At 43.7% G+C, this 23,323-nt stretch overlaps 1 protein-coding gene across 5 annotated transcripts in view; it reads right to left on the bottom strand.

Annotated features, from left to right (window-relative positions):
* Positions 1–23,323, bottom strand: part of DOCK11 (dedicator of cytokinesis 11) — a 404,878-nt gene that overhangs the window by 63,236 nt on the left and 318,319 nt on the right. For all 5 annotated transcript variants that reach the window (XR_011023561.1, XM_068250928.1, XM_068250930.1 and 2 more), the window contains 2 exons: positions 8,397–8,519; positions 1,458–1,571 (listed from right to left, as the gene is read on the bottom strand). Coding sequence is in view for 4 of the 5 variants with exons in the window: in XM_068250928.1 (XP_068107029.1) it covers positions 1,458–1,571; positions 8,397–8,519 (237 nt within the window). In the remaining variant the exon portion in view is untranslated. The remainder of the gene's footprint in view (positions 1–1,457; positions 1,572–8,396; positions 8,520–23,323) is intronic.

Genomic DNA, 23,323 nt, shown 5'->3' with positions numbered 1-23,323 from the left:
CGCCATACGCAGTGTTGAAAGCATTATGAATCCTAAGATTTCATGAACAAAATTTGAAATTCCACTGTTTAGCTGCTTGCAATTTCTGAATGTTTAAAGGGGCACTATGGCGAAAAAATGTAAAATTTTAAATGTGTGCATAGACAAATAAGAATTACCCTTTTTCCAGAGTAAAATGAACCATAAATTAATCTTCTCCTATGTTGCTGTCACTTACAGTAAGTTGTAGAAATCTGACACAAGTGACAGGTTTTGGACTAGTCCATCTCTTAATAGGGGATTCTCGGCAAGGCTTTTATTCTTTATAAAGATATTCCCTACAAAGGATTTAAACAATGATGCTGGCCAGCTTCCCTGTTCACTACACATTTTTTTGGCAGTTGGACAGAGCAACTGCCATTCACTAAGTGCTTTTGAAAATAAATAAATCCCAGAGAATCCCCTAAGAAGAGATTGACTAGTCTAAATCCTGTCACTTCTGTCAGATTTCTACTACCTACTGTAAGTGACAGCAACATAGGAGAAAAGTAATTTATTGCTCATTTTACTTTGGAAGAAACGTACTTCTCATTTGTTTATGTTTGCACATATTTTAAATGTTAACATTTTTCGCCATAGTGCCCTTTTAAGTTGTGTACTGTAACTACCAGTGTACCTACTATTTCACTTTAAGAAAATTGCTGTATAAAAACTACTTGCACCAGAAATGGAGTGTGCTGTAAAAACACACCAATCCAGGAGGTACACACACACACACACACACACACACACACACACACACACACACACACGCACACACACTACACACACACTACACACACACACACACACACACACACACACACTACACACACCACACACACACACACTACACACACTACACACACACACACACACACACACACACTACACACACACACTACACACACACACACACACACACACTACACACACACACACACACACACACTACACACATACACACACACACACACACACACTACACACACACACTACACACACACACACACACACACTACACACACACACACACACACACACACACACACACACTACACACACACACACTACACACACACACACACACACACACACACACACACACACACTACACACACACACACACTACACACTACACACTACACACTACACACACACACACACATACACACACACACACACACACACACACACACACACACACACACACACACACACACACACACACACACACACACACACACACACACACACACACACACACACACACACACACAGTAAATAACCAAGTTATGTTTTTTTATTGCACCATAACTTCTACAAATGAATCCATCAAATCACCAACTAATGTTGTAAGGACATATATGGTCTAGCACATGGAAGCTTGTATGGTGTGTGATCTCACCTTGTATTATTGCTTTAAAAACATGACTTACCTGTCCATAAAAGGCCACCCTAAAATAAGTTCCCAGGAGCCGTTTCCCCGTCTGCATGACTTCCAGGATTTTGGTGTAGGCATTGTGAAGCGTCCGGTACAGTTGGGTTAGTTTCTGAGCAAAGCAAAACAAAAGATCATATAATCAAAACAAAAAAAAACATATTTGCAAACACTTCTTGACAAAAGTAAATGCCCACTACTCATTTTTAGTCTCTTTTTAATCATTATTATAATCAGATATTTTTTTTCACTTTAGTCTTGGATAGTATGGTAGTCTTAGAACTTCTTTGGGTTTCTCCTTTTTTTTGGTGTTCCTGTGCCCTCATCTGTGAGAATTTCCAACATTTCCTCTTCACACAGGAAGTAGGAATTTCTCTCCAAGTGTGACAGAAAGCAAAATGAAACACAAAAAGCAATCAAGCCCCCCAATTCCCTTTAACTCTTGTTTTTCATAATATTCAAAACCTGAATAATTCTCTTCTCTTCTCAGAATTGGACTTGGGGTATGCTGCGCGGGAATGTATTGACTAAAAGTCCCACTACATAATGAGTTTCTAAGAGTGTATATATACATATATATATATATATATATGTTTATTGCTTCTTAAGCAGAGGGTGCACAATTTGCTTGATGCTGTCAGAAGCTGTCTACTTTATAAATAGTCAACATTTGATGGGGTGAGTGCACACTAACCGTGTTAGAGTGCGTCATAACCACACAGCAATGCATTGCAATTGTCCAATGGGCCAATTCACATCATTGGGTCCACGGTCGTCAGGTTCCATCGCTGTGAGCTACCGGACACTGTACACATTATACCCATGGTACAAATGACTGGCAATGAGCTACCGAGTGCTGCGATATGTGTTGCCTCAAGACACCAATTTTAAAATCCATTGCGATGTGCTGCATGCCAATGAGTAATTAAATCTATATATAAATAGAGGTGGCCCGAACATGAAATTTTCGTTCGAACTTGCCGCAACCGTTCGCGAACGGTCGACCGTGTGCACAGCCATACACTTCAATGGGCAGGCGAATTCCAAAACCTACAGGGACTGTTTCTGGCCACAAAAGTGATGGAAAAGTTGTTTCAAGGGGCCAAACACCTGGACTGTGGCATGCCGGAGGGGAATCCATGACAAAAGTCCCACCAAAAATGACGTAGTTGATGCAGAGTTGTGTTTTTATCGCTAAAGGGCAGAAATCACATTACATTCCTAAATTTGTGAAATAAAGTGGTTTAAAATGTCCGGCATGTGTACATGTCCATCAGGTAGTGTTTAGGCTAGGCCCGCTTCACACTGACAGACCAAATGCCACGATTTCCGCAAACAACCGCAAAGAGCTTTAGTTTATGAAGTGAGGCCAAAAAATCCCTAGCTCTGCAGAGCCTGTCCTGGCACCTAGGTCGTACAGACCCTATTTGTTTCTACGCTGAATTTTCAGTGAGGCCAGAATGCTGTTGTCATGGCATATAAGTTCTTTTTTTTTTTTTTAATGTTTGTTGCAGCCATGGTGGTATCTGTCGGTGACACTGACAAGAGATGCATTGACTTGGCTCTGCACATGATGGTGCAGGTTTACATACAAATGTAATTTGGGTAAAAAAAAAATATTTTTGCAGCCACTGCAGCAGAGGCCATGGGCCATGGCATATACATTTTACAAAAAAAGTTTGTTGCATCCCTGGTGAGTGACACTGACAAGAGATGCATTTACTTGGCTCTGCACAGGTTGCAAATGGCATTGCTGTTGTCAGAGGCACACACACACAAAAATGGCTGCACTGGTGAGCCTTCGGATGATGGCATTCTGGTGGTAGTAACAGCAGAAGTTGGTGGGCAAGTTGGCTGGCTGACCCCAGGTGCCGTTACGTGCTGTTTGCCAGTGCCACTAGCTCCTTGCGAGCTCCCCCTGCTTACAACTCATCTCCTCCTCCTCTCTGTCTCCCCATCTGAATTGTCCCTCTCTTCATCTCTTCTTGTGGGCACCCACGTCACATCCATGGAGACATTGTCAGCATCAGCTGCTTCACTTGTATCTGACAACTCACAAAAGGAAGCAGCAGCTGGTATTTCATCATCATGACACCTTACATCCATCTGTGTAATGTCTCCTGAATGAGACATATCAGGTGTAACATCTTTATCTTCATCCTCTGGCAATAATGCTTGTGCATCACTAATTTTCTCAAAATGATGTGTAAATAACTCCTTTGACACATCAAGTGAAGCGGCTGTCTCTGTGGTGCTAGTAGTGGGGCGAGTCGTAAGTGGTGTGTTGCCCGAATCAGAGATGGAGGAGGATGGCGCAGCAAGGTTCCGAGAGGAAGCAGTAGAAGATAGGGTGTGCTGTTGTGTACACCAGTAAACGACTTCCTCAGCATTTTGGGAGTTCAGGGTACGTGGCCCCTGAACACTGGGCATTATTCTAGGGCAACAGGAAATAACAGCAGCATGACCCCTAAGACCCCTGCGGTGTGACCTGCCTCTGCCTGTCATTTTTTTATTTCACAATATCCACAAAAAATACCCTGCCACTGAGGAGGAACTGGTTCACTTCACACAGGTCTGTGATATAACAATATCAAAAGAGACAAAAATAGCACTTATGATGGGGTGTATTGTGCAAGCTACTGTACCAGCAGCACTAGCAGTGTGCACACCTGTGCCGTGCAGCTAAAGTCACTGCACTGGACACTCACTGGATGCAGAGATCTGTGATATAACAATATCAAAAGACAACAACAATCACATTTATAAAGGGGTGCATTGTGCAAGCTACTGTACCAGCAACACTAGCAGTGTGCTCACCTGTGCCGTGCAGCTAAAGTCACTGCACTGGACACTCACTGGATGCAGAGATCTGTGATATAACAATATCAAAAGACAACAACAATCGCACTTATGATGGGGTGTATTGTGCAAGCTACTGTACCAGCAGCACTAGCAGTGTGCACACCTGTGCCGTGCAGATAAAGTCACTGCACTGGACGCTCACTGGTTGCAGAGAACTGCGATATAACAATATCAAAAGAGAACAATTGCACTTATGATGATGGGGTGTATTGTGCAAGCTACTGTACCAATACTAGCAGTGTGCACACCTGTGTCGTGCAGATAAAGTCACTGCACTGTACAGTCACTGGATGCAGAGAACTGCGATATACAGTAATAATATCAAAAGACAACAAAAATAGCACTTATGGCCCATTCACACTAGAATCACTATAAGACGCACTGACTTTTCCCTCTCAATTTTAGGGGAGAAAAAGTGCATCTTATAGTCTGAAAAATACGGTACTTTGTAAATGTTTAAATACAAAAGAAAACCATGTGATACTTAAAAAAGTCATTTTTCGGGGGAAGGAGGATAAATAGAATTGTTTATCTCATCAGTTTATTTTCACATTGGGTTATCATTAAACCAAATTCGCCTAATTCATTTATGGATAAATCTTGATTGTTGAGTTACTATTATGCTGGGTACACACTATGAGATTTTCTGGCAAATTTACTGTCAGGTCGATTATTTCCAACATGTCTGATCTGATTTCCGATCGATTTCTGCTTGTTTTCCGATCAATTTCTGATAGAAGTAAACAAAAAACAAAATCGATCGGAAAAACAATCGGGAATTGATCAGAAATCAGATTGGACATGTTGAAAATAATCGATCTGACAATAAAAATCTGCCAGAAAATCTCATACTGTGCACCTAGCATTAGAAAACAGCGACGGGCAGGCATGCGAGTAACCCACATTGTTAAGGCTCGTACAAATGTACAACAGGCACACAACCAACACGACAAGCCACACAACCTGACAAACCATACGACCCGTATGTACACATGCTAAGACAGCTAAACAACCAGCTCAATTAACATACTGCACACGCTAGAGGAATGACGGACTACACATTCAAAACAAGTACAAGTCTTTCAAACAACTTGTACAAACGAAACGCACCAACTGCAGGATATCAGACCAACAAAGATCTCACAGTTGGATCGGCCAAACTGCCTGTTAGTTGCTTGTCAAGTTGTTTGCATGCGTACACATGCCTGATTATCATTCAACAGACTAAAGTCAGATGGTAATCAGGCTGCAGGTTGGTCCGTGTGTACTTAGCTTTAGCTTGGCAATATACCAAGTGGTCATGGCTACAGAGTGATATCATCAGTGCCAGCCAATACTACGCAATACTACTTAGCAAAATATAATGATAAGAAAAACACTTGTAAATCATAACTGCTATCTCAAATAAATATTACCGGTATATTGATATCTCATTTTTTTATTGGTATTTTGAAAATGCAAAGGGGTTCCCTGACTTCCCTGTGGCTTTTTAACCTCTTATAAAACAGTGCAGTTATATTTCTAGGAGGAATTAGTCAATGAGACTGAAACTCTATCTCTTGACTAGATGGATTTTTAGTATTGACTCCTGTTCCGTTCAATAGGTTAATGGGGTCATCATTCATGTAAATCAGTTAAAGGGGTAATATTACCAGTATGACCCCCCTCACCTTAATTCGTATTTGCCACAAAGGTTTAAATTCAATTCGCATACAATGAAAATATGCTTAAAAGAACACAAAGTGGAACTGTAGCCAATGATTGAACTTCATCCCAATCAGTAGCTCATACTCCATTTCCCATGACAAATCTTTACCCTTTCTTGAATAGATAATCAGGGGGTCTGTAGGGCTGGTATTGTGGTGAAACCCCTCCCACAGTGTGATGTCTTAGATCCTGACAGTTTGCCGTCTGTGGACCTTGTTGCATTGTGGGCAATAACAGCTGTTTCCAAAGGCAATTTGAAGTTACAAGTATAGGGAGGCTGCCATCTTCCTTCCTTGATAACTGATGCCAGTTGCCTGGCTGTCATGCTGCGCTTTTGGCTTTAGTTGTTTCTGAGTCACACACCTGCAACAAGTATAGAGTCAGTGAAGTCAGACCAGAGTCAGAGTAACTGATCTGCATTGCTCATTCTGGGCCAGTGACTTAAAGTGGACCTGTCAACTCTTGCACAGGACGGAAGGAAATCCGAGAGAATGTATGTATGTATGTATTTAGGTCCACTTAAAGTGGACCTGTCAACTCTTGCACAGGACGGAAGGAAAACCGAGAGAATGTATGTATGTATTTAGGTCCACTTAAAGTAGGCCTGAACTCTTGCACAGGATGGAAGGAAAACACAGAGAAATGCACCCTGTATGTATTTAGAGAGTTTAGCCTGTCTAATTTCCCCTCATTTGTGTCTAATCACAAGTTGTAATTTGATCTTTCCCTGTGACACCTGACTGCCATGGCAGATAAGCTCATTTGAAAGCACAGGATATTAACAATATGTCTTCTTCCACAAAAGCAGGAAGTAGAAACAGTGCAGATTTATTTCATGATTTGTATCAGCTTTAACAAAGAAATGTTTTTCTTTAAAGGTTATTATGCTGTCGCATATCTTTTAGAGCAGAAAGGAAGTTCTGAGTTCAGGTCCGCTTTAAAGTATTAGAGGTAGAGCATCACAGAAGTGAGGCAACTGGCATTGTTTATTAGGTTCCATATTCCTTATCCCTTCAGGTTCCCTGTAAATACAGCTTATGAACCAAATAATGTATTTCTATTGCACTAGAAACCATTCATATTCTTTCCTTCAACCACCCTGGCGTTCTATTGATTGCGCCAGGGTGGCTGCGCAGCACTATTTTTTAAATTATTTTTTTTTAAATCATGTAGCCAGGGCCGGGCCGAGGCATAAGCTGGAGAGGCTCCAGCCTCGGCGCAGTGTAGGAGGGGGCGCACAATTCATTCAGCTGCCATTCCTAATTGTGTATGAAGCAGAAATAAATAGGAAAAGGGGATACATAGCAGTGACTGCAAGCCAGATAACTAGATATTAAGGTGTTGGGAAAGTTGTGGGCCCTGTGGCCCTCTTAGTCTAATAGCAATCAGTGTGTAACGGCTGGGGTGGGAGGGATGGAGGGGCGCACTTTGGTGTCTCAGCCTTGGGTGCTGGAGGACCTTGTCCCTGCTCTGCATGTAGCTAGCCTAGTGCTAGCTGCATGATTTTCCCCTCCCTGCGGCATCCTTCCCACCCCTCCGATCGCCGCCAACGATCAAGCCCATCCGGAAATCCCGTTCTGAACGGGATTTCCTTTAGAGCTTCCTCCATCGCCATGGCGACGAATGGAATGACGTCATCGACGTCGTAACGTCACAGGGAGTCCCGATCCACCCCTCAGCGCTGCCTGGCACTGATTGGTCAGGCTGTGCACGGGGTCTCAGGGGGAGGGGGCCTGTTACGCGGCAGGTAGCGGCGCATCGGCGGCGAGCAGCCGCGATCGTCTCCAACACGCAGCTAGCAAACTGCTAGCTGCGTGTTTTAAATTTTTTTTTACGAAAATTGTCCCACCAGGGCCTGAGCGGTGCCCTGCGGCGGTATGGACGAGCTGAGCTCGTCCATACCGCCAAGGAGGTTAATTCAGGACTGCTAAAATGACAAAAGGACTTAACAATAACAATTGGGCGGGGGGAAACCAACAATCATTCTTACATACAGTGAGGAAGCAAAAGGCAAAGACATGCACTCATTTCCCATGAAAAGATATAAAATAACGAGAATTTGAATGTGATAGCAAAAGCTTACAAGCTACAAAAAGGAAAAAAAGAGATCAGGCAGTCTAGTTATTTGATTTCAAAAGATACAACACCAAAAAGAAGAGAATTAGCTCTTTGGTGTATTAGAAATTACAAAAAAATTCTTTATTAATAAATAAATTATGAAATACCCACACACAATACAAAATATCAACTAGATTTTAAAAGAGTGAAAAATAAAGAATGGCAATAATGAATGAAGTGCTAAACATAATGATTGTCCTCTCGGAACAAAGCAACCGATGTTCAGTACAAAACACACTTAAACACCTACCTCGAATTCTCGTCTTTTCTCATAAATTGGGACGAGCAGCTTTGAGACTTCAGAGATGATCTCATATCTTTCTGCTTTCCATAACCCATCCACACACTGTTCTAGTAACTCCACCAGCACCTCCTGCTTGGACAAAGAAAAGTGCAATAAATTACACAGATTTTCTAAAATAATTCCAGCAGCAATTATGATGATAAAACTACAGTAAAGCACAGACACGTGCCACTGGTGTGAGCACTTCACATGTGTACGCCAGACCGCAAGTTACGGCTAATGGTAAAAACATAACCCACATATCATTTCTGAAGTCTTGTGATCCTGCAATCTAAATAATACTTTTAATCTTACCCGTGTTTCCCCGAAAATAAGACCAGGGCCCATATCCAATTCACTTTTTTTCACCTGAGTTTTCCCCTAGGAGATTTCAAAATAACTTTTGAGACTTTGCAATGGAAAAGGTTCCAAAAAGTAAGTGCAACGTTCCTTAAAAATCATTCTGAGAGTGTACTGGTTTTTTTAAAGCCGTTTTATTGACAATGTTTGTAATATCACCCTGGAAAAATCTCTAAAAAGTGAATTGCATATGGACCCATGTCTTAGATCATTGACAGCACAGCTCGATAAAGGGGTGGTTGCCCTGAAACGTCGCTTTGATTGCTGTAATGCATTTTATAAGAAAATAAGAGAGCATATACCAACGGATGGTGCCGGTCTTTTGGACTTATATTATTAAATCAGGGGTGCCAACACTTTTTTTAGCTCGCAAGATACTTCAAAAACCTCAAGAGGCCAGGAGATCTACCAACATTTCAAATGCCCCTCCCCCCCCCCGGAAAGGTAGTTAGGTATAAGTCCCTTCAGTATAGGTTAGCTAGGTATATGTGCCTTCAGTTAGATATAGGTGCCTTCAGTATAGGCAGTATAGGTTAGCTAGATATATGCAATTCGCAAACAGTGAATCCAGCGCAGGAGACCTGGGTGCACAGGGAGTAACTTCGGCACCGTCAGAAGATAGAGCTGAAGTTACTTTTAAAACACAATGATTTGGCTTACAGCAATTGCTGAAAGCCAAATTATTTCATTCCCCACTATACATGGTGGCCTGGAGGGGGAATAGTATTTAACATGGACATATACTGGCTGTATCCTGCGCCCAAGTCTCTTTCGCCGATTCCTCTCGTACTCAGGTATATGTGCCTTTAGTATAGGTAGCTAGGTGTAACGATTGGTGTCAGCACACAGAGAGAATCTGATTATTGGTGATCTGCAGTATCACCAAGAATGCAGATATATACCTGATTATTGATGATCTGCAGAATCACCGAGAATACAGATATATTGCTAACCTCTGGACACCTATAGGTATGTGAGTGTTTGGAGTAACAGACAGTAGTACTTTGAGTAATGCACCTGCTGAGCAGGTGATCATAGGCAGTAAAGGAATACTGCTCTTGAGGGCATAGGAACCTTCCAGCAGCCTGAGACTCTCCAAGGGGTGGAGTCAGGCTGGAGATAGGAAGGACCAGAGAGTGAGTGACACCAAAAGGTGGATGTCACTATCTGATCTGGAGACTATCTCTTAAGAGGAGGGATAGCTCTCGAGGTCGGGCACGCCTGGTCGGCAACACACGGACAGATAAAGTACAAAGACAGAAGGCTGATTCGGTATCCAAGGCAAGCAGGGTCTGGCAACAGAATATCAGATATGCGAGGTACCGAATCAGAGATCAGAGGGATAGTCAGGAAAGCAGTAAGTCATAACAGATATCAACAATGCCTAGTCTGGGTGTGAGGTCCTTGGTCTCTACACCCTGGAACTAGTCTGAAGAATAACAAATAGATAACACAAGTTCCCTAGTCTGGTGTGAGGTCCGTGGTCTCTACACCCTGGAACTAGTCTGAAGTATAACAGATTGATAATGCAAGTTCCCTAGTCTGGGTGTGAGGTCCGTGGTCTCTACACCCTGGAACTAGTCTGAAGTATAACAGATAGATAACACAAGTTCCCTAGTCTGGGTGTGAGGTCCGTGGTCTCTACACCCTGAAACTAGTCTGAAGTATAACAGATAGATAACACAAGTTCCCTAGTCTGGGTGTGAGGTCCGTGGTCTCTACACCCTGGAACTAGTCTAAGCATAAACAGAATAACAGTACAAGTAATCTGGCTCAGTGTGAATTTCCAGGTCCACCTGGTTCAAACACACTGTTGGATCTCACAATAAGGGTATAAGAGGCGCCCTGGTGTAATAAAAGCATCTAAAAGCAGTTTAAAAACGGAAAATAAAATTGAGGTAGCTTACCTCAATGACGAAAAAATCTTTGTATTTTACAAAGGTTTTTATTAGCTACTAATAAAAACCTTTGTAAAATACAAAGATTTTTTCGTGATTGAGGTAAGCTACCTCAATTTTATTTTCCGTTTTTAAACTGCTTTTAGATGCTTTTATTACACCAGGGCGCCTCTTATACCCTTATTGTGCAATCATACCCCCTTACCTCACCCGTCTGAGGGGTGGGTACAGACCACACGTGGCTTCGACCACGGCGGATATCTGTCCCCTTTCTTTTACCAAGGAGAGCGACCGCATCAAGGTCCCTAGGGACCACCCCGAGTGGAGTCGGGTTTGTTGTCTCCACCTGCTTCCTGTGGTCGGTTGCCCCCCTGCAACCCACCTTTGTGAGTAGTGTCTTACTTTTATTATGTTCCATTGTTTTTGACATACTACACCATTGGGCTCCCACTTTTGTCTCCTGTATCTTTTCACTAGAGGGTGTTTTTGACACCCACATCCCACTACACTGTTGGATCTGACTAAGGTCTGAGTGCTTCCACGTAGTGATCGCAACGGCAGACAACTTGAGACTGGCCAGCAGTAACTATATATGGAGTAGTGCTCTCCGGCACCACCCCTAATTGATCAACCTATAGTAACCTGCTCTAGAGTCAGCTGATTGGCGTGATCAGCTGACCTCTCCTTGCCCAGTACAAGAGTTCTGCCTCTCAGCGTGCACGCGCGTATTCCTAAGCCTGTGTGCACTAACAGACTCAGCCACACCAGGCACACGCTGCCGCGTGCAAACCGCCGCGCTGGACGCGGACCCGGCCGCCTTACTGTTGTTACATGCGGCGGCTTTTCCGCGTTCTGCCCTGTTACCAGACGCACGCTTCCGCGTGCAAACCACCGCATTGGACGCGGAATCAGCCGCCTCCTCAGCAGCACACGCTGCGGCTTTTCCGCGTTCTCTCACACTAGGTATAGGAGCCTGGGTGGGCACACGTTATCACTTACCTCCCTCCAGCTCCAGCGGTGGCGTCTGCGGCTTGTCCTGGTCTTCACTCCCTGACACCCAAGATGGTGCACCACCACATTATGGGTGTCAGGTCCGAGCATTCCTAGATGAACAGTTTCCTGGAAAGTGGATTGGTCATCGTGAATGGCCCCCAAGGTCTCCCAATCTGACCCCCTTAGAGTTTTATCTTTGGGGTCACCTGAAGGCAATTGTCTATGCTGTGAAGATACAAGATGTGTAGCACCTGAAACTACAGATACTGGAAGCCTGAGCTAGCATTTCTCCTGCGGTGTTGCTATCAGTGTGTGAAGAGTGGAAGAAAAGGGTTGCATTGACAATCCAACACAATGGGCAGCACATTGAACACATTTTATAAGTGGTCAGAAACTTGTAAATAACTCATGAAAAAAAAAGTTACATTAAAACCAAGCACACCATTGTTTTTCTTGTGAAATTCCCAATAAGTTTGATGTGTTACATGACCATCTTCCTATTGAAAAAACAAAAGTTGGATTCAAAATGGCCACCATGGTTACCACCCATCTTGAAAAGTTTCCCCCCTCACATATACTAATGTGCCACAAACAGGAAGTTAATGTCACCAACCATTCCCATTTTATTAAGGTGTATCCATATAAATGGCCCACCATGTACATGTATAATTGAACAAGGAAAAAAAAGTAAACATTTATTGAAATATAGTCCAGTCATCACATTTTGGGACATCAGCACTCTCCAAACCCTAAACTCCCTCATGGAGTTCTTGTGACTATTTTTCCTTTCTTTTTCTATGTACCCTGTGGATGTCTGCTTTCCTTGGTGAAGGGTCTATGTGTCCTGCTGCACTGCCAATTGATTTTACTTTTTTACATGCATTCCATAGCTGCCTGGCCAATATTTATATTGACTTATTTTATAACTATAACTAGGGCTTATTTTTGGAGTAGGGCTTATATTTTAAGTATCCCAAAAATCCTGAAAAATAATGCTAAGGCTTGTCTTCAGGATAGGTCTTATTTTCTGGGAAACAGGATAGTGTAGTTATATCAGTTTGCCATTGAGTGTACCTACACATTGCATTGAATGTGCCTAGCCTAAAGGTGCCCATACATGGTACAATTATTCATTTTTTTTCGATTAGATAATTTAGTTTGATTATTCCGTTAGATCGAATATAAAGATTTTTCCAGCATGTCCGATCAGATTTTTCTCGAAAAAACGGGATAATCGTTCGCTTTTCTTGATTGAAACTACTACTTGAAGACCTGACAAAGAGCCTTTACACAAGTTTGGGTCATGTCCCCCCTCCAGGGGGACAGGTCACCTGACTGCAAGGCCACACCCCTCTTCCAGAGCCAAATAAGTCATAAGGGATCACTTCAGATTTCATATTAAGGCATTGTTATCTTTGTTATTATCAAGTGTTATCTTTATATTTCATGTGGTGAACGATATGCTGTGAGTGGGTGTTTTAAGAACGTGATTACTGATATGACTAGAATTTAGTTTTAAGAAATATGGAATATTTGACAACTCCTGAATTAATTTCCCTCCTTTTTACTGAACAGTAGGGCCTAGTTTACTATTCTTTACAAACACAATCTCCGAGTGAGAATGAGAACGTATTCACCTCATGCTATGTTTCCATGACAGGAAATGAAGGAAGCTCTCACACTGAAGACACACAGCACTGAGAGCATGAGAGAGGTCGCAACTCTACTCCTGTCTGTTAACCACCAACTAAAACATCTCCACGCCAATAAATAAAACTATTATTTGCACCAAGGTTATAAATCAATCTGCTGTACTCATAAACCTGTAAATTTTACTGTCTCTATTTACTCAGGAAACACAGACAGTTCAGCAGACTGCTACTCCAAGATGTGAAATTTACTAGCATGGTCAATAAAGAAAATTTCAGTTATAACTGTACGACCCCACAGGGCCTGAGCCCACTTAGAGCTTGTTTTCATCTGCACGATTTTAGCCGTGCTTTTGGAAACGCAGCTCAATGTGTGATCGCAGGGACATCAGAGGTGCATAGAGTGCACTGTCGGATGTTTCCATAAATACGTTGCGATTCACCATGGAATAGCAATGCACAGGGCAGGTAGGTAGCCAGGCATAGGTGTTCCCAGTAAGTGCCACAGCTGTAAGTGCCCCAAGTATAGATACCTACCTATAGGTGCTCCTAGTATAGTGCCGCCAGTATAGGTTAGCTAGGTATAGGTGCCACCAGTATAGTTTGGCTAGGTATATGTGCCGGCAGTATAGGTTAGCTAGGTATAGGAGCCTTCAGTGTAGGTAGCTAGGTATAGGTGCCTTCAGTATAGGTAGCTAGGTACAGTTGCAGCAAGTATAGGTTAGCTAGGTATAGGTGCCTTCGGTATAGGTAGCTAGGTATAGGTGCCTTCAGTATAGGTAGCTAGGTATATGTGCTTTTAGTATAGGTAGCTAAGTATAGGTGCCTTTAGCATAGGTAGCTAGGTATAGTTGCAGCCAGTAAAGGTTAGCTAGGTATAGGTGACCATGCCCCCCCTCATAGATGATGAAGGGGGGAGCCACGGCAACAATGAGTCTCAGCCATGTGAAGGGAAGCCCAACATTTCCCTCCCTGTCCCCGGGGCTCCCCTCGGTGCTTTCCTCTCTTTGCAGAGTAAGCGCAGCGGGAAGCCTCATATTAGCATCTCACCTCCCTTCACGCTCTAATCGCTGCTCACTTGCTGCTGATCTCCTCCCTCGCATAGCCGCTTACTCTCTACTTCCTGATAAGCAGGAAGTAGAGTGTGTATAAGCTGCTATGCAGACGGAGGAGATCAGCAGCAAGTAAGCGGCAATTGTAGCAGGAAGGGAAGTGAGATGCTAAAATGAGGATCCTGCTGCACTTACTCTGCAAAGAGAGGAAAGCACCGAGGGGAGCCCCGGGGAGAGGGAAGGAAATGTTAGGCTTCCCTCCACATGGCCTTATTTTTCCTTGGAACGCAGGTGGCCGTGTGTTAGTATGGCTCTGCTTTGCATAGTGATTCCCCCAGAGGCGCTAACGATCTGATTCATTTGTAATGAATGGGATTGCAGCACTTACGCGCCAAAATGCATGCAACCAAGCGTTGCACCACGAGGCCCAAAGCAGTTATGTCCGCTTTTCAGTTACAAATCAATGTTATAGATGCTGAAAAGTGGACAGAGGCGGACACAACTGTGGGCTCAGGCCTTAATGGATAGCAACCATCTGGCTGATAGAGGTTAGTACACTGGCTTTCACCCCAATCTGCTAGTGTCAGTCCAGCAGCAAATATTGAGGCCTGTCCGCTGCCTGTGACTACTACCTGTACCCATGAGGGAGCTAGAATGTGTGCAGAGTAGAGGGCCCAGGGCTGGTAGGAGCTGGACGGTATAGAGCTTCAGTGTCCAGGCTTGGTACATCTGTCCCTCCTGTCCCCTTATGGCACCTGCAGCACTGTACTGTGCATGCTGCATATTTAAAATTTTAAAGATTTCATCATGGTGCCCCTTTAAACATTTTTTATACCTTCACATTACTCCTACTTCGCGTCGGCTTTGAAGGGCTGCAGCGTGACCCCCATGGGACAGAGGAGGACGGGGGAAGCCTCATTAGGATCCTGAGGCTTCCCCCTCCCGAGGTGAGTACCCCCCTGGGGAACGTTTTTCTCGTTACAGTGTCTCTTTAAGAAAAAAAAATACATTACCCTCTGAATAAACACAGTTTCACAAGTTTGCGGTACTTGACGGTTTTCAATTATTTTCTAATTGTTCCTACTGTTTTTTTTCCATTCCATTATTTCCTGCAGTATCGCCTCTTCCTCATTCAATTCTGTTTATACTAGTGCATGCACTCAAATATAATCCTAGTCTTTTTTTGGCTCCAAAATGATACTGTCTATTAAATATCAATTTAATATTCAAGCCACTGATGCTAGTTCCACTGCCTCAAGCAGAGCACACAAATTGAGTATACTGTGAAGAGAGGGGCGATTTGTACAGATTCCTCTCCTCATTCAAGCCAATGGAACTCCAGTCTACATTCAGCTGCTGCCTGCAACTACTCAAATAAAAAATAGCTTTATTAGCATGACTAAAGATTCACGCACTCTCCCTGCTACAACGAGGAAAGCACTGCTGCGGCCGTCCGCAGTGTGTGCGTTTCACCACCAGGAAGAAAGGCAGAAGGTGAGGTATAAGAAACTATGGTAACCATGCGGGCGTGGAACCAGGTAAAGTATATGCCTTCCTACTACTGTACTACTGCTACTGTAAGGATGCACTCACACTATGTGCATTGAAGTACATTAAAACATTAGTTATAATCTCACAACAATACATGTCAATGGTCCCACAAAGGGCTTATTCACAGCGTGTTGAATACCGTCACAATAATGCAATGCAAGCTAAACTGTGTGCTACCAGACAGCGAACACATTATGCCTGCATTAACAGTGAAGGGCGGTAAGGTACAGAACGTAGCAATGCATGTTGCCAGAGACACCAATTTTGAAAACCATTGCGTTGTTCCACACGCACATCACAATGGATTTAGTGTGAACTTAGTCTAAGGCCTCTTACACTATGGCCTCGAAGCCAAAGGAAACAGCCCCTGTCTTCTGCAAGTCCCGCTGATAGCTTTTCTACCCCCCAGGCAGGGAGAAGAGAGATTGGTACAAAAGAGGCTTCCCCTGTGGCCGTTTGGCCATTTAACTCCTTAGGTTCCTGATTAAAGATGCAGAGGAGCTAATGGGGAAAGCAACTAAACATGGCATGTGTAATGTCTCCTGGAAGTTCTTCTAAGCTGAAGCAATTACATAAAATGTTAAGAAAGACTAATAGATACATTCAGAGCAAACAGAGGCAGTATAATAAACATGTACATCTAAAGGGATGTGGGGCTGCCTCTTACTATTGTAATTGTTAGAAATTATGCATTGCCTTCTCCTGCCTGCTGGTGGCAGCTTTTACTTGGAGAACTTTGGACTTTCACTGTGCCACCAGCAGAGGGCTTTGTGGATATTTAGCAGCCCTGAACTTCTGCCTTCCGCCAGCAGGTGGCTGTATGCTGCCTGTACCAAGGACTTGCAGTTCTTTGTCTGTCCTGCAGAGGCCTCTATGGGACTTTGGTTAATTACCACCAGCTGCATCCTGCTTCTATTTAACCTCCTTGGCGGTCTGATTCTTTCCAGATTTTAGGGTCTAAAAGCGGTGCAATTTTTTTTTCACTCTTTCAGACCCTAAAACCTGAAAAAAATCATTCTGGCAGTGAGATCTGCAGCAAAATAAAAAAAAAATGTACCTTCCTGGGCTCCTGTGCTGCAGTTTTCTCTTTGTCCACAAGATGGCGCTAATATACATATAAACGAACTTCTCTATATTTCTCTAATATAGAGAAGTTAGTTTTCAATATTAGCCCCGCCCCCGATGACGTCACGCTGCCACCATCGCTCTGCTGCCACCACCACGGCTGCGCTGCTCCAACTGGCTGCCGGGTCCCCGGAAGAATAGCGGGGACATGGGGGATCCCGGCGGCCAGGGAAAGACCCCACACTGTCGGGGAGAGAGGCTGGAGTCCCGCTGTGCAGCGAGATCGCGCGCGGGACTCCACAACCACAAGTAAGGCTCTGCAATGCATACCCCGACCTGAGCTCGGGATCACCGCTAATAGCTTGTTTTTTCTACCCCGAGCTCAGGTCGGGAAAACCGGCAAGGAGGTTAAAGAGACACTGAAGCGAAAAAAAAATTATGATATTATGATTTGTAGTACAGCTAAGAAATAAAACATTAAGATCAGATACATCAGTCTAATTGTTTCCAGTACAGGAAGAGTTAAGAAACTCCAGTTGTTATCTCTATGCAAAAAAGCCATTAAGCTCTACGACTTTTAAAGTCGTGGAGAGGGCTGTCTAATGACTTTTATTATCTTAACTGTAAGTAAACAAATGTCTTTTTCTCTGCCAGAGGAGAGGTCATTAGTTTACAGACTGCTCTGAAAGAATCATTATGAATGCTGAGTGTTGTGTAATCTGCACATATTAGAGAATGATGCAATGCTAGAAAAAACACTATATACCTGAAAATAAAAATATGAGAATATTTTCTTTGCTGCTAATCTTCTAGTAATTATTCATAGTACACAACCTTATATCATATTTTTTTTTCGCTTCAGTGTCTCTTTAAAGCGGAGCTGTAGAGTGAAAATAAACACATAGTTTCACTTACCTGGGGCTTCCCCAAGCCCCCAGCAGCTGTCCTATCCCGCGCCGGTCCTGCCTGAGCCTCCGTTCTCCCGCCGCCGCTCCGTCCCGAACCTCGACTTGTAAGTCGATGCCAGCGCAGCCCTGCCAAGCGTATCCTTTCTTCGCGTTCCCCTCTGCAATACCGGGGAACGCAAAGAAAGGATACTCGTGGCCAGAGCCGCGCAGTGGCCCGGCGGCAAAACCGAAAGTAGCTGGCGGCGGGAGAACGGAGGCTCGTCGAGAAGCGGTGCGAGACAGGACGGCTGCTAGGGGCTTGGGGATGCCCCAGGTAAGTGAAACAATGTGTTTATTTTCACTCTACAGTTCTGCTTTAAGGCTGCCTCTTCCTCCAAGCAATTGCCAGAACGCCGATCTCTGTAGGTCTGAGTTCCTGGTTACTCCTGTATCTGATTCCTGTTTCTTGTAAACCTGTTCCTTGATCTGATTACTTGTTGCTGAACCTTGCTAGTCCTGACTTTGCCTCTGCTCAGTCCTTTGTACTTTGATGTATCTGTACTACCACTGCTGACCCTGATATGTGCTTTGACCTGTCTTTGCTTGCTCCCTGTGGTACCACGCTATTGTGTGTGTGTGCGTGTGTGTGTGTGTGTGTGTGTGTGCGTATATATATATATATATATATATATATATATATATATATATATTTATATTATCCTGTGTATGCTTGCTTGCATATAGTTAGTCAGGTAGTCAGTGGTTAATTGTATGTGTGCACACTGTTTGTGGAAGCTTCACTGTATATATTCTGCTTGCATATGTTTGCATTATTGTCATTGCATTTCCTGTCTGTCTGTATATAGCTTGCTGTGCATGTGGTTGCATCTTATTTGCATTATATTATACACTGCTCACAATAAAACCTTACTTTGCACCTTATGTTATGGTCTTAGTTGTTTGTATCACTGCACATTGTGGTCGTCACCTGTTCCTCTGTTCAGGCCTCATAACAGTAATGCCGTCTCTGCACGAAACAGCATGTAACAACCGAGACAAATACACACGCTCTGCTGTTACAGAACAAGTTTTTGTCTATTGAAGCCGGTAAATTACCAAACCTCTACCGCACCTGTGAATGTTTTTATGAATTAGCACACAAAAGTCTAAAATACGGAATGCTGTATTTTAACGTCCAGATATTTTTTTATCGCACAGCCTTTTATGAATCGAGGACTTTATGCTGAAAAAACTACAAACATCCTGTGCGGGCTGGAAAAAAACAGGTTTTTGGACTAGTCCATCTCTTCATGGGGGTTTTCTCAGAGTTTCTTTTGATTTTAACTGCTTGAGGACCACAGGATTACACCCCTCTACTGACCAGGCAATTTTTTACAATTCAGCACACTGCAGCTTTAACAGTGTGCTGCATGGTCATACAACTTAGCACACAAGTGAATCTTGCCCCCTTTCTCTTGCCACCAGAGGTTTCTGTTGGTGGCATCTTATTGCTGCCGCAATTTTTTTTTTAAATTAATTTAAATGTTCTTTTCTTTAAATAAAAATATCTTTTTTTTTTTTTTTTTACTTCCCACCCTCCCTTCCTCCCAAGCACCCCCCTTCCGCCCAGAGAGCCAATCAGTGTGATCATCTCTCATAGGCATCAGCCTATGAGGAGATGGTCTAGTCCAGGCATGGGCAAACTTGGCCCTCCAGCTGTTACAGAACTACAAGTCCCACAATGCATTGCAGGAGTCTGACAGCCACAGTCATGACTCATAAAGGCAAATGCATTGTGGGACTTGTTGTTCCGTAACAGCTGGAGGGCCAAGTTTGCCCATGCCTGGTCTAGTCTAACACCTGTTGGTTCTGTCACATTTTAACTGCTTACTTTTTTTGCTGCAGTGCTCCTCTAACTTTTCATAGCAATGCATTGTGAGAAAGCTTTTAGTTAATATACAATATGGACATTATCATACAAATTATTTGTGTATTCATTTATAACTGACAGCAACTGCTGTAATGTAAATGAACCCTAACCTAAATGTATTACCTTCCTTTTGTTAATCATAAGCTAGCTATACTGCTTATTCACTGCAATCAATACTTTCTAACTGAATCACCCTCAACAAACATACAAATCAGGCATTATCTCTTGATCTGTGTACTTTCTCTAGCAGAGCAACTCGGAAACTAGCCAAGAAGCCAGCCTTACAGGCTGGAAACTAACATTTTATATGGAGGTTCATCAAGGTCGCCTTCCATGTCTCTCTCTTTACAGGTTTAGTTTAATCCCTTTAGTAGCCAATTTATTTAGAGGCTTGCAAGTGCTCAAGGCCAATTTATTTTAGGCCATTTTTTATGTCTTATTTGTTACATTTCCCTGCTTCTAATTAGTACTGCTGTAATGCGTATTTATGGCCACTTGTCACTAGGGGGCAGTGTGAGAAAATAACAGAGTACTAATGCTTTCAGTTTCTATATGTTGTGGTAGTAGAGAGATCAAAGCATTCCAAGAATTTACAGCACAATAAGTTCTGCTGACTGAAGTCAAAAGCAGTACACTTGTCTCAAACGAGATAACTCTATTAAAGGAGAACTGTAGTGAGAGGTATATGGAGGCTGCCATATTTATTTCCTTTTAAGCAATACCAGTTGCCTGGCTATTCAGCTAATCCTCTGCCTCTAATACTTTCAGCCATAGGCCCTGAACAAGCATGCAACAGATCAGGTGTTTCTGACAAATTTAGACAGATATGACAAGATTAGCTGCATGCTTGTTTCTGGTGTGATTCAGACACTTCTTTAGGCAAATAGACCATCAGGGCTGCCAGGCAACTGGTATTGCTTAAAAGGAAATAAATATGGCAGCCTTCATATCCCTCTCACTACAGTTCTCCTTTAAAGTTGCTAGTGGGTTAAAACGTCATGCCGACCCCATGCTGGTATGATTGGCATGTGAAAACACCTGTGTTTTTCACTACAAAAGATCTGATCTTTAGCATCCTATTTCCCTTGATCTGTCTGACACGATTGTTTCCCTTGCATACATGTTATGAAGGCGCTGGGAAATTTTGGCGCAGGGTGAAGCCAAAGAACGTCTCACACTGCTGTGGCAAATTTCCAGGTAGTGTAAATTGCTATTTCCCCTTCAGGTCATCTTTCAGGGGGGGGGGGGGGGGGTGAGATGGAATTTGGCTTCCAGCTGTGGACAAATGATGCTGTTTTTATCGTAATTTGGGCTTCGTCATTTGCCGTCACACAAATTACTCACTAAGCGCCGCTATCACCGTAATTCACATTACGGCCTATAGCAGAACCTAAATCTAGGCAGCCACACAGCGCCCCTTTTACCAGACTCTTGGTTATCTTGAGTTGTTGAAAGCAGTCATCCCACCTTTTTTCTGGCTGTTACTTCCTCCCTAAGCTTTCATAAAAGTACCTGCTAAGTCTGCACTCTATGATGTTGAAATACTTTTTTTCCCACAAGTCTGATGATCGCTGATATCTTCGGCAGCACTTTAAAGATTAGTTATGCCTAGGGATGATCGGAAGAGGTGATTTCCGATATCGCGTTAATTCCGCCTTCCGCTATAACGAAATTCCGCTACCGCTACATTCCGGCGGATCCTCGCGGTATTCCGTGGAATTCCGCTTTCCGGCGGAACAATTTCCACAATGTTAAAGGGAACCTAATGGATGTTTCCTTTTAAACAAATACAAGTTCCCTGGCAGTCTTGCTGATATTTTTTTGATTTTTTTTAGCAGCAGTTGTTGTAGGCCATGGGACCTAGAGGTGGTTCCATGGCAGTCATTACAATTTTTGTTTGGAGCAGCAGGAGTTGTCATAGGCCATGGGACCTAGAGGTGGTTCCACGGCAGCCATTACAATTTTTGTTTGGAGCTGCATGAGTTGTCGCAGGCTATGGGACCTAGAGGTGGTTCCACGGCAGTCATTACAATTTTTGTTTGGAGCATCAGGAGTTGTCGTAGGCCATGGGACCTAGAGGTGGTTCCACGGCAGTCATTACAATTTTTGTTTGGAGCAGCATGAGTTGTCCCAGGCTATGGGACCTAGAGGTGGTTCCATGGCAGTCATTACAATTTTTGTTTGGAGCAGCAGGAGAAGTTGTAGGCTAAAAGCATGGGGTTAGGATAGAATATAACGTCGGACAGCTGCAAAAGCTGCATTTTTATGATCTTAAAAAGCAATAATATGCGATGATAGTGATAGGCAGCAGAGTTTGAGAGGGAGACTATTTGAGGCTTGAAAACAGCAAAATTTTAATTCATCATGAATCAGTGAGAGGGGCCTTGTAATTATCACTGATCCATGACTTGTTCATTTTAATGAATGTTAGTATGTCCACATTGTCTGTGGACAGACAGGTCCATTGGTCGGTGACCACCCCAACTGCAGCAATAAATCAGAAAGAACACTGGCGGCGGGGCATGCAAGAACCTCCAGTGCATACTGAGCGAGTTCAGGCCAGGTATTCAGTTGTTTTGTCCAATATTCCATGGGGTCATCATTACTCTCCATATTATCTGGAGCACTGGCCGACCCCAAGTAATCATTCGCTGGCGGTGACTACTTTGCACGCTGGTGGTGCTGCTGCTAGGAGTATCTGGCATTGGTTGATAAAATTCCTTCAACATACTCAGCAGGTTCACAGATTGGCTATTGGTGCTGCTGCTGGGAGTGGGACCACCAGACTTTTGCTGAGTATGATGAGGCTTGTTAGCTTGGGCTCGGAATACAGGTGCAGGAAACGCATCTTCTACCCAACGAGGAAGGGCATCCCGGATGTGGCTCATCCTGGCGTCTGCTTCGGAAGGGGGTATGAACTGCCGCATCTTCCCCTTGCACTGGGGATCTAAGATGGTGGCCACCCACATGTCAAGCCTTGATTTTAAAGTTTTAATCCGGGGGTCCTTACGGAGGCACCGGAGCATATGCGCAGCCATAGGGAAGAGATGTCTGCCATGAATCACCTCTTCCTGGCTGTCATAACTATCTTCATGCTCCAGCTCCACATAAGAATCTTCTTCCCACCCCCGGACAATGGGCTCTTCCACTTCCACAAGCTCTGCCTCCTCATCCAGGACTTGAGCATGCTCACTCACTCCCCCACTTGACTGACCACTGTTGAGTAGGGCTTCCTCCCCCTGTCTGAGCAGTTTGTGAAGAGCCTTGTCCAGCATGAAGACAAGAGGGAGCCCTTCTGATATGCTGCAGTGCTCCTCACTGACCAATTTTGTTGCCTGCTCAAACGGCTCCAAGACTTTACACACCTGTCCAATCAGCTGCCACTGGTCCCCAGTAATGTAGTCCAGTGGCCCTGTTCTGGAGGAAGATGTCTGAGACAGGTATAGCCTGGCCGCCATTCGCTGCTCCCACCACCTCTCCAGCATGTGGAGGGTGGAGTTCCACCGCTT

The sequence above is a fragment of the Hyperolius riggenbachi genome, chromosome 8, assembly GCF_040937935.1.
Source record: "Hyperolius riggenbachi isolate aHypRig1 chromosome 8, aHypRig1.pri, whole genome shotgun sequence".
In the NCBI taxonomy this organism is placed as follows: Eukaryota; Metazoa; Chordata; class Amphibia; order Anura; family Hyperoliidae; genus Hyperolius; species Hyperolius riggenbachi.
This window is presented reverse-complemented; position numbering and strand designations above follow the sequence as displayed.